General features: G+C 41.1%; 1 protein-coding gene across 5 annotated transcripts in view; it reads left to right on the top strand.

The window, feature by feature from the left end:
* Nucleotides 1-13,060, top strand: part of LOC129866598 (pleckstrin homology domain-containing family A member 5-like) — a 112,686-nt gene that overhangs the window by 76,158 nt on the left and 23,468 nt on the right. For all 5 annotated transcript variants that reach the window (XM_055939352.1, XM_055939354.1, XM_055939351.1 and 2 more), the window contains 3 exons: nucleotides 166-430; nucleotides 667-750; nucleotides 11,431-11,493. In XM_055939352.1, the coding sequence (XP_055795327.1) occupies nucleotides 166-430; nucleotides 667-750; nucleotides 11,431-11,493 (412 nt within the window). The remainder of the gene's footprint in view (nucleotides 1-165; nucleotides 431-666; nucleotides 751-11,430; nucleotides 11,494-13,060) is intronic.

Raw genomic sequence — 13,060 nt, 5'->3', positions numbered from 1 at the left:
TCCCATTCAAGTTAATGTTTTGTAATGCTGGACCGTCAGCCATATTGAGTGTACCCATGAGTGCACCAGTCAAATTGCAGCGGTCTGAATTGGAATTTCTATTGACTTCCTGAATTGATGGAATTGAAATTAAATGTACCCTAAGCAGTATAATGTCACACCTAGCCCCAGGCCAACGTCATCCAGGCCCGGGCCGTATGGGACCCTGCCCAGCCCCAAGACCATGATCAACTTGTCTGAGCACCAGGGTGACAGTCAACAATCCATCCCCCCCTCGCCTTCCCACGGCTCCTTGTCCATGTACGGGGGCTACTCGCCCCTCCGCTCCTCCTACAACCACAGCTCCACTAGGTCAGAAGTGGGCTTGCCTGTATACCAGGGGGATATCACTATAGACAGGAGACACAGCAGGACATCCCACCTCAATAAGGTGAGAGGACTAGTATGGACCTGGGTCTTCTAACACCTGGCTGTATTCAGTATTTTTGCAACGTGACATGAGTATCAACGATTCTCATTGAACAATTGCAGGAAGTTCCTCCATGGTCCAGTTTGTTTTCAACCTTTTGGTGCCTAATGAACACAACCCTGGCCAGCAATGGGGATGTATGCTTGCTGAATATTCCCCTGATTGAATACAACCCTGCCTCTCTCTCTCTTCTCCAGTATGCCTACCCACCTGACAGGAGGCCAATGCCAGCTGGGATCCCTGTCCAGAACATCACTGCCCAATCTCTGCAAGGCAAAACAGTCAGTTCCCTTCCCTCTCTCCTTCTTTCCCTCCCTCTTGTCTGGTCTGGCCTACTGTACCCTGCCCTTGGCCTTGATACACAGTCAGGCTCACTTCTGTGATATATCATCTACTTATAAAACTAATAAAACATTTAAAATGGATTGGTTGATTAAAGTAAGGAAATACAGTATGTTTTCCAAGCACTAGCTGCAGTTTTGGAATAATCGATGTGTCTCATCTATTTTAAGCTTTTTGCAAACGCAGCTACAGTGTGCCTAGGCAGGTTCCAGAATGAAATATGCAACCAAAACATTGTTTTGATGAAGGCAAATAGCGTATTCATTAGTCAAAGGGCCTACCTTTTAAAATGATTAACAAAAGCCTGCCTACCAAGTTTAAGCTCATAAATCAAACACAGTGCAAAACAAAAAAGCACCAAATCCAAGTACAGTTGAAGTCAGAAGTTTACATACACCTTATCCAAATACAGTTTTTCACAATTGCTGACATTTAATCCAAGTACAAATTCCCTGTCTTAGGTCAATTAGGATCACCACTTTACTTTAAGAATGTGAAATGTCAGAGTAGAGGGAATTATTTATTTCTGCTTTTATTTATTTCATCACATTCCCAGTGGGTCAGAAGTTTACATACACTCAATTAGTATTTGGTATCATTGCCTTTACATTGTTTACCTAAGGTCAAAGGTATCGGGTAGCCTTCCACAAGTTTCCCACAATAAGTTGGGTTAATTTTGGCCCCTCCTAACAGAGCTGGTGTAACTGAGTCAGGTTTGTAGGCCTCCTTGCTCTTACACGCTTTATTAGTTCTGCCCACAAATGTTCTATCGGATTGAGGTCAGGGCTTTGTGATAGCCACTCCAATACCTTGACTTTGTTGTCCTTAAGCCATTTTGCCACAACTTTGGAAGTATGCTTGGGGTCATTGTCCATTTGGAAGACCCATTTGCAACCAAGCTTTAACTTCCTGACTGAAGTTGAGATGTTGCTTCAATATATCCACATCGTTTTCCTGCCACATGATGCCATCTATTTTGTGAAGTGCACCAATCCCTCCTGCAGCAATGCACCCCCACAACATGATGTTGCTACCCCCGTGCTACACGGTTGGGATGGTATTCTTCGGCTCGCAAGTCTCCCCCTTTTTCCTCCAAACATAACGATGGTCATTATGGCCAATCAGTTCTATTTTTGTTTCATCAGACCAGAGGACATTTCTCCAAAAAGTATGATCTCTCGTGTCCCCATGTGCAGTTGCAAACCGTAGTCTGGCTTTTTTATGGCGGTTTTGGAGCAGTAGCTTCTTCCTTGCTGAGCGGCCTTTCAGGTTATGTCGATATAGGACTCGTTTTACTGTGGATATAGATACTTTTGTACCTGTTTCCTGCAGCATCTTCACAAGGTCCTTTGCTGTTGTTCTGGGATTGATTTGCACTTTTTGCACCAAAGTACTTTCATGTCTAGGAGACAGAACGTGTCTCCTTCCTGAGCGGTATGTCACCTGCGTGGTCCCATGGTGTTTATACTTGCATACTATTGTTTGTACAGATGAACGTGGTACCTTCAGGCATTTGGAAATTGCTTCCAAAGGATGAACTAGAGTTGGGGAGGTCTACAGTTTTTTTTCTGAGTTCTTGGCTGATTTCTTTTGATTTACCCATGATGTCAAGCAAAGAGGCACTGGGTTTCAAGGTAGGCCTTGAAATACATCCACAGCTACACCTTCAATTGACTGAAACAATGTCAATTAGCCTATCAGAAGCTTCTAAATCCATGACATCATTTTCTGGAATTTTCCAAGCTGTTTAAAGGCACAGTCAACTTTGTGTGTGTAAACTTCTGACCCACTGGAATTGTGGAACAGTGAATTCTAAGTGAAATAATCTATCTGTAAACAATTGTTGGAAAAATTACTTGTGTCATGCACAAAGTACATTTGCCAAAACTATAGTTTGTTAACAAGAAATTTGTGGAGTGGTTGAAAAACGAGTTTTAATGACTCCAACCTAAGTGTATGTAAACTTCCGACTTCAACTATATATCATTCTATTGGTTGTGTAACGGCTGTCCTCCTCTTCTTCATCCGAAGAGGAGCAGGGATTGAACCAAGGCGCAGTGGAGTTTGAATACATAATGAATTTATTGACAAGACGAAAAAACACGAACTTGACTATACACTAACAAAACAAATAAACGGTGTAGAACAGATCTGAACGACGGACTCACATAACACACGAGAACGCACGAACAGGGAAAAAGCCTACACATAAATGACACTTAACAAACAAACCGAAACCAGTCCCGTGTGGCGCAACGACATACACAAACACAGGAGACAATCACCCACAACGAACACTGTGACAACGCCTACCTAAATATGACTCTTAATTAGAGGAACGCCAAACACCTGCCTCTAATTAAGAGCCATACCAGGCAACCCAAAACCAACACAGAAACAGAAAACATAGAATGCCCACCCAACCTCACGTCCTGACCAACTAACACACATAACAACTAACATAAATAGGTCAGGAACGTGACAGGTTGCAAGAAAATGTGAAGTTTTGAACCCAGTGTCGTTTTGCGTATCAGTTCATAAACCATGTGCCATGGAATCGGTAAGTCGAAAAGCTCTTCCCAACTATTTTGCAATCTATATGGCAGCGCTGTAATTTTTTGGGTCCTTAAATTAAACTGGTGTACTTTATATATATCACCATTTTCTTTCAACAATTATGGTCTTTCACGCAGGGCCGACAGACAAGTTCCCTACTTTCCCCCCTTTCCACTTTCCTCTTCCATTTTTGCAGTACACCTGCAATTAGTTGCTTGTAATTTTGGGTAGAGCAGACATTTCCATAAATTGTTGTTTGCTGCATGTGTGACATAACAACACCAGTCCTATTATGATATAATTTAGAAAGATGATACTTGAAAAAACATTTTTTAAACTTTTTTATATCTATTAGTATTTGAATTTAACCATAACATTTGTTGTATTATTTGTTCTGTTTTTTTCTCTCAGGTGGATTAAATTGGAATTGCACCCAACTTTCTATGGCTTGTTTTAAAAATAGCTATATTTCCTTTTCAAATAACTGAAAGTGTTGAAACCTGAATAACTTTTGTATGACTGAAGCCTTAAGTGAGAGATCTAATGCTAAAATATTGAATAATTTCTGTCCTCCGAATTCATATTCCTTATACGGCTTGCCGTTCCAAATAAGATTTAATCTTTTTTTCTCATATAATTTAAAAAACTGTTCGCTAGGTGTGGGCAATACCATAATCAAATACAGTAGGTAAACTGGGATTTGACTAATGTGATTAATCTGGATGATTTTCCCACAAATAGACAGGTATTTTCCTTTTCATGGTAGCTATATCTTATCTATTTTTGCTAACTTTAAATTAAAATGTATTGGAAACAGATAATTTATTTGGTCAGGGATATGTATACTGAGTATGTCCACATCACCATCAGACCATTTTATTGGTAAACTACACGGTAATGTAAAAGTTGTATTTTTTAGTTGTCCAATACCTAATATACAGTAGTACACATCATAATTTCTTGTAATCCAGAGAGTTTAGAAAAAGTGTCTAGATCCTCTATGAGGCTGTGGAGGGATTCTAATTGTGGATTTAAAAGAAAACATGAATCATCAGCGTACAATGACACCTTTGTTTTTAATCCCTGGATTTCTAACCCCTTGATATTATTGTTGGATCTGATTTTAATAGCTAACATTTCGATGGCCATAATAAATAGATATGCCGATAGTGGACAACCTTGTTTTACTCCTCTTGACAGTTTAAAACTTTCTGAGAAGTAGGGTTACTATACATGACTTTAACCCATTTTATAAGAAATTCTCCAAATTGTAAATGTTCCAGGCATTTGTATATAAACTCCAGTCGTACTTTATCAAAAGCCTGGTTTCCCAGATTTTCTAATTAAATGCAGTAACGTACGCTGAAGAGACACACACAGCTTACTCCCTAAATAGAATCTCAGCAGATGTTGCCCGGAAATTAGAAACTCCAACTTAGTGATCTTGAAAAGTGGACCAGCTAAGTAGGCTTAGTGGGGTTGTGTACAGTAATGAATTCAGGACTTTGTTTTTTTAAGTGTCTTTTAAGTCGTCAGACAGGGATTTAAGTAATGTAGGGCACCCAAACTTGTGATGGGAAACGGTTGTTTGTGATCAAGGGGTTAATAGTGGCACCACTGCATGTATAATGGTAACACTTTTGTCAATGGTGTGACATTGATTTTCTTCATCTAGTCGTCATGGCATTCACGCAGTCAGTGGTGTTGTGTAACACATGACATGCCTATGACCTATTATACAATACAACACAGTAAGAAAAATGGTGGGGTTTTCTATCCTCCATTTACTCACATTCATCTTCTCATCTCCAACAGTTTGTCCCTCTATGTATCTCTTAGATCTGACTTGTTTGCCCTGTCTGTCTATCTTTTTCTGTCATTCTCTATCTTTCTGTACATCCTTCTGTCCTTTTCTTATGCCTAACTATCCGTTGCCCTCGCTCCCTTTCCCTTCTCTCTTTCCTCTCCTCTCTGCTATCCTCTGCACTGCTGACCCACGCTAGAATGCCATTTTGTCTCATCACCTCCAGAGGAACCTCATGTATCTGGAGAACCAGGTGGAGTAACTCTAACACGTGGTTCTTATTTTGGGACGGATCTACCTACCGACTTTCAGACTTGCTCTGTTTCCGTCTGTGTGTCTTTGTGGGCGGATATGCTGTCTAAAAGTAGTTGTTTTTCCAAGCTGCATTCGCGATGTCATCTCATGTGGGTCAATATTTGAAAAGTTTGAAGGTATGCGATGAATACTAGCTTGTGTGTGTAACTTTAATTGGGGCTTTCCCTGGTTGTGTGACATTTTGGATGAGAGTATGTTCATGCGTGTGATCTATTATGATTTAAAAAGGTGGAGCTGGCATCATTGACAGTCAGTGTTGTTTCTAAACTGTTCCCATAGTGTTCCCATCCTCCTCCTTTCCTCCATAATGAACAGATGAAGGAAAATTAGCCTTTAATCGTGATGAATCACACGTTGATAGAGAACTCAGCCCCCAGACCTCAACTGTACCACCACAACTTAAGAGTAAGGTATTGGCCAGCCAACCCCAGCTAAACATTGATTTCTTCTATCCATCCACAGTTGTGTTTTTGGTCCGTCTTGCTCCTGCAATCCTCCTCTGGTGGCAAAATCTTTCATGGCATCTCAATACCTCCTCCCTGTATTGTTTGTAAATGTAGCACTTCTCATTCATACAGCTTTTACTCTACTGTCTCCTCTATTTGTTGGAAAGTCATACCACTAATGTGAGCATGGTTTACATACATACGTATGATGTGTACTGTATGCTCCACTGTCTGGTTAAAACCCCTCCTTCACTATTGACAGGTGTGTTTGTGCGTGTGTGTGTGTGTACCTGTGTGTGTACCTGTGTATGTTTGTGCTGCTAGGTACATTTATATTATATTGTTGTGTTGCCAGTATTATGGGCCGAGCGCACAACTCTGTTTCCACCAGTCTCTGTATGGGCAGTGAGAATTCCCACTTAAAACGAACTATTTGAAACCACATATGTGACCGACCGCCTCGATTAGGTCTTATGTAGCAAAATTTGAAATGTTTTTTTTTTTACATTGGATAAAAGTAGAGACTCAGAGCTAAAAAATTGTATATCATACACTACAGTTTAGGAACAATGTGGAAGTAATTCTGCTTTGAAAGTTGATCAACTTGTAACCCGACTTTTGAGAAAATGGTCCTTGAATGTTTTGGTACACCTATTTGGAGAGCGCCTCTTTGTCTACACCCATTCGCACCCTCTTAAGCCTTAATAACACATATGGATTCATGTAGTAACCAAAAAGGTGTTCAACAAATCAAAATATATTTTATATTTGAGGTTCTTCAAATAGCCACCCTTTGCCCTGATGACAGCTTTGCACACTCTTAGCATTCTCTCAACCAGCTTCATGAGGTGGAATGCAATGCAGTTCAATTAACAGGTGTGCCTCCTTAAAAGTTAATTTGTGGAATTTCTTTCCCTTCTTATTGCATTTGAGCCAATCAGTTGTTTTGTGACAAGGTAGGGGTGGTATACAGAAGATAGCCCTATTGAGTAAAACACCAAGTTCATATTATGACAAGAACAGCTCAAATAAGCAAAGAGAAATGACAGTCCATCATTACTTTAAGACATGAAGGTCAGTCAATTCAGTTACTTCAATTAATGTTGCAAAAACCATCAAGCGATAGGATGAAACTGGCTCTCATGAGGACAGCTACAGGAAGGGAAGACCCAGAGTTACCTCTGCTGCAGAGGAGAAGTTACCAGCTTCAGAAATTACAGCCCAAATAAATGCTTCACAGAGTTCAAGTAACAGACACATCTCAACATCAACTGTTCAGAAGAGACTGTATGAATCAGGCCTTTATGGTTGAATTGCAGCAAAAAAAACAATAATAAAGGACACCAATAATAAGAAGAGACTTGCTTGGGCCAAGAAACGTGAGCAATGGACATTAGACCGGTGGACATTTATCCTTTGGTCTGGAGTCCAAATATGAGATTTCTGGTTCCAACCGCCGTGTCTTTGTGAGACACGATGTGGGTGAACAGATCTCCGCATGTGTATTTCCCACCGTGAAGCATGGAGGAGGTGGTGTTATTTTGTGGGGGTACTTTTCTGGTGACACTGTCTGTGATTTATTTAGAATTCAAGGCACACTTAACCAGCATGGCTACCATAGCATTCTGCAGCGATATGCCCCATCCCATCTGTTTTGGGCTTTTTCAACAGGACAATAACCCAACGCACCTACAGGCTGTGTAAGTTCTATTTTACCAAGAAGGAGAGTGATGGTGTGCTGCATCAGATGACCCGGCCTCCACAATCACCCGACCTAAACCAAATTGAGATATTTTGGGATGAGTTGGACCGCAGAGTGAAGGCAAAGCAGCCAACAAGTGCTCAGCATATGTGGGAATTCCTTCACGACTGTTGAAAAAGCATTCCAGGAGAAGCTGGTTGAGAGAATGCCAAGAGTGTGCAAAGCTGTCATCAAGGCAAGCATGGCTATTTGAAGAATCTCAAACATAAAATATATTTTGTTTTTTTAACACTTTTTTTTTGGTTACTTCAAAAACGGAGCGTGTGTGCTGGGAGTCAGGAAGCAAGTTCAGGGTGTGAATCATTTAATCAATAAATGAAACATAATACAAAACAAGAAACACGAACAACACACAGACATGAAACTGAAACAATAACGCCTGGGGAAGGAACCAAATTGAGTGACATATGGTAATCAGGGAGGTGATGGAATCCAGGTAAGTCTGAATATGCACTGGTGCGAGTAACGATGGTGACAGGTGTGTGCCATAATGGGCAGCCTGGTGACCTAGAGCGCCGGAGTGGGAGTATACGTGACAAGAAAGGACTGTCAATACATACTGAACAGCTCACGTTATAGACAGAAGCGAGCAGACCAATCCAAAATGTCCAGCCCATATTTTATCTCACCCAATCATGGCTAGTGGGGAGGTTCCTGGATTTTTCCATGGCTAAACCAACTTGGCTCGTAATTTAACAATTGTATTTGTATTTATGGATGGAATACAGGTTTGTTTTTGAGGCACATGAAAGTTCACATGTTCCAGAAGACATTTCTGCCAAAAAAAGCATTTTGATAAAAAAATAAATGTTTATGTTGCTGCTCCTAGTGATGTGCGACATACGCCTAGTTTCCTTAAACAAGTCACATGTCATTGTTGTTCTGTTTTGATAGGATGAACTACTAGGGCTGACACCAATTTGTTGTTTTAGACCTCCCTTGCTTGCTCCCTCGAGAGTGTAAAGTGGCCTATGTATTCATGCTTTCTAAATTACTATGCAGGTGCGTATTTGCAGGAGAAGCTGTTTTTTTGTGACGATTGCATGACGCTGCACACCACTTCTCTGCCACTTTTGTGAACACCTCGGAAAGTGTAAAACTACTGCTGTCTTCCTCTGTCCCCATATGTTGTCGGCATATCAGTACAGCGGTTGCTGCATCCACACCTGACTGTCAGAGAAAATACTCCCCCCTCCCAGGCTAAAACTCCCTGTGATTTCAGAGAGCCGGCATGCTCCTTGTGGAATGTCACCAACATACCACCTGGTCCACATGCTTTCTTTGTGCTGTGGTGTGGTGCTGACAGAAAACTGTGTATGTGTGTGTGCGTGCTGTGGTGTGGTGCCGACAGAAAAGTGTGTGTGTGTGTGTGTGTGTGTGTGTGTGTGTGTGTGTGTGTGTGTGTGTGTGTGTGTGTGTGTATGGTGTGTGTGTAAGAGAGAAGGAGAAAGATTGCTGTTTGTCTGGACTGTCACAACTTCCGCCGAAGTCGGTCCCTCTCCTTGTTCGGCGGTCGACGTCACCGGCCTTCTAGCCATCGGCGATGCACTTTTCATTTTCCATTTGTTTTGTCTTTGTCTTTACACACCTGGTTTCACTCACCCAATTACTTGTTCATTATTTAACCCTCTGTTCCCCATGTTTGTTTGTGAGTGATTGTTCGTTGTAAATCGGTCCGTTATTGTGGGCTCGCTATATTGGTTTGTATTTGTGTATTTTGAGTAAAGTACGTTGATTACTCATATCTGCTGTCCTGCGCCTGACTCTCTACACCAGCTACACACAGGACCATTACATGGACTGACTTATGTTAATGTATTCTGTAAGGAATGCCCTAGATTGATTTTGCTCAATCTATTGTCAGTACAATAGTTTTTCTTTTAAATTATTTAGAATTTGCTCAATCTATTGGAATAAAAGCAATTGTCAGTACAATGCATTATGGGTTGTGAAGTAGATGGGGTACTAGTGACACTAATTAGCAGAGGGACAACCCTCAAACCCTTTTCTCAGACCTCTTCCCTTGTTATTAAGGCCAAACTTTTGTCCCAATGAAACTCTTTGCTTCACTAGGAGCTAAAAGGAAAGGAACAAGTCAAGTCAACTATTGGCCCAATGTTCAGTCACTGTCTCAAATAAACCAATCCTGTTTGGGGCATTTTATTTTTCTTAGCATTGTTAATATTATAGCTCTATTTGGCTCTCTATCTATATAATCTGTGGTCTGTGTGTCAGTTTGGGACACGTTTCATCTGTTCTGTTTTGTAACACTAACACTAGCCAAGACCACAGAGACTAGACAAACAGATTCATCTGAAGACTTTATCTGTGGCGAAGGCCCAATCTGGGGTTTTCCTGTGAGTAGGAGTGCGAGTATGTAGATTATGAAGAGTAGGGGTCCCAGCACTTTGCCTTGGTGCACACCCTGTTATTTTGAATGAAAGATGCCGTTTGTCCTATTTATTCTAGAAGAATATCATAAATGCATATCACTTATGTCTATAATATCCCCTAGAGTCTATTGACGCACCAGTGTCTCAATCTTTTTTTATTCGATTTTTGATTTAACCTTTATTTAACTAGGTAAGTCAGTTAGGAACAAATTCTTATTTACAATGACGGCCTATGAACATTGGGTCAACTGCCTTGTTCAGGGGCAGAAAGACTGATTTTTACCTTGTCATCTCAGGGATTCAATCTAGCAACCTTTCGGTTACTGGCCCAAAGCTCTAACCACTAGGCTACCTGCCTAGTGACATACGTAACATAATAAATAAATAAAAACATAAAAATCAGTCCATTTAAGCTAAAGAGATCAGTTTTGCATGGGCTGCGTCTCAGTCCCTCGCATCCGCCTATGTTAAATACTGTGTGTTAAAAAAACAAAAATATTTCCAGAGCTTTCTTATATGTCCTAGATATATGACAGACACTTCCAAACCTGTTTCCTTATTATTTTTTTGACTGTCTTTTTTTTGTCATTTGTGAATGGTTTAGTCAATTCATTTTTATGTGCTTTAGTAATAATGGCCAAATTCAGTATTTTATCAAATAATTTGCTGTATATTTTTTTGATACTTTAGGATGTGTCCTTAAATTCCAAATCAAATAGCTAAATGATCCATGGTATGACCTTCTTAAAACAATTGCATATGTCAGCTTAGAACCCCCCTCCCTCATAACGGCTTAGACTTTAAAGAAATAAGCGGTTACACTTGGCAAGCCAAGTAGCAGGGGATTATTTTGGGGAATTGCAGACTGACCATTTAAAGTATGATGGTAGTTGGACAACAACCACCAGACATAGTTGGTGGCCTGACAGTTTGACAATGTAGTTGAGTAAGCACATAGTTGTACCTGCCTTCTCATTGCGGTGCCCTCTATAACCACTGTATTCTGCTGAGGAAGACACATCCCTCTGGGTGTTGAATGCACCAGAAGCCTCAGAATAGACAGGCTGTTTAGACTAGACTGCCTGTTGTCCTGGTAGCTATCCGTCTTATGTTTGGTGGTTTTGTAAATGTAGATGTTTCTGGTTCAATGAGAAATGACAAACCATTAGCACAATTGAATTCAATAAACTTTACTTATCCCAGAGGTGCGATTATTTCTGGCAGGCATAGGATACAGATTGAAAGACAATAACATACACTTAGTTAATACAACAGGTCATAATATGACCTTATGAAGCTGCATTAGTTCTGATTCTACTGTAACAGCATGTCCTTCTCTACAGATGAGCCCAGAGGAATACAAGGAACACTCCTGCATGTGCAGGCCGGAGGAAGTCGACATTGATGTAAGTCCAACACACTCAAGTATGGCTACTGTGACAAATTTTCCTATGGGAAATACTGTGAACTGTCTTGGGTATGATAGTCTTAGGTATGGTGTAAGCAAGAAAAATATGGATCTCCTATAGTTAACTGGACTATATAATGTACACCATGTACAGCCTGTTCTGACCTTTCCCCTGTGTTGTGTTGACTCTGGAAATATCTGCAAAGATATACACAATATATACAAAAGTATGTGGACATCCCTTCAAATAAGTGGATTTGGCTATTTCAGCCACACCCATTGCTGACAGGTGTATAACATCAACACATGCAATCTCCATAGACAAACATTGGCAGTAGAATGGCCTTACTGAAGTGCTCAGTTACTTTCAACGTGGCACCGTCATAGAATGCCACCTTTCCAACAAGTCAGTTCGTCAAATTTCTGCCCTGCTGGTTTTTGAAGTGGAATTGTCTAGGAGCAACAACGGCACAGACGCAAAGTGGTAGGCCACACAAGCTCACAGAAGGGGAATGCCGAGTGCTGAAGCTTGTAGCGCGTAGAAATCATCTGTCCTCGGTTGCAACACTCACTAGAGAGTTCCAAACTGCCTCTGGAAGAAACTTCAGCACAAGAACTGTTTGTCGGGAGCTTCATCAAATGGGTTTCCATGGCCGAGCAGCCGCACACAAGCCTAAGATGGGGTGGCAGATAGCCTAGTGGTTAGAGCGTTGGACTAGTAACTGAAAGGTTGCAAGATTGAATCCCAGAGCTGACAAGGTAAAAATCTGTCGTTCGGCCCCTGAACAAGGCAGTTAATCCACTGTTCCTAGGCCTTCATTGAAAATAATAATTTGTTCTTAACAGACTTGCCTAGTTAAATAAAGGTAAATTAAACATTTAAAAAAGATCACCATGGGAAATGCCAATTGTCAGCTGGAGTGGTGTAAAGTTGTAAAGTTTGGTGGAGGAGGAATAATGGTCTGGGCCTGTTTTTCATGGTTAGGGCTAGGCCCCTTGTGAAGGGAAATCTTAACGCTACAGCATACAATGACATTCTAGACAATTCTGTGCTTCAAACTTTGTGGCAACAGTTTGGGGATGGCCCTTTCCTGTTTCAGCATGACAATGCCCCCGTGCACAAAGCGAGGTCCATACGGAAATGGTTTGTCGAGATCGGTGTGGAAGAATTTGACCTGCACAGAGCCATGACCTCAGCCCAATCGAACACCTTTGGGATGAATTCGAACGCCAACTGTGAGCCAGACCTAATCGCCCAACATCAGTGCCCGACCGCACTAATGCTCTTGTGGCTGAATGGAAGCAAGTCCCCGCAGCAAGGTGCCAAAATCTAGTAGAGCCTTCCCAGAAGAGTGGAGGCTGTTATAGCGGTAAAGGGGGGACTGACTCCATATTAATGCCAATGATTTTGGAATGAGATGTTCGACAAACACATAACTTTTTTCATATAGTGTACAGTATCTCATCTGATTGTTTCTGTTCTCCTCCAAATCCATCCAAAAAAAACATCAAAATCAGTCAATTTAAGCTAAAGACATCAGTTTTGCATGGGCTGCGTCTCAATC

Source organism: Salvelinus fontinalis, chromosome 12 (genome assembly GCF_029448725.1).
Source record: "Salvelinus fontinalis isolate EN_2023a chromosome 12, ASM2944872v1, whole genome shotgun sequence".
NCBI lineage: Eukaryota > Metazoa > Chordata > Actinopteri > Salmoniformes > Salmonidae > Salvelinus > Salvelinus fontinalis.
Note: the sequence above shows the minus strand (reverse complement) of the source record. Positions and strands in the feature narration are given on the sequence as shown.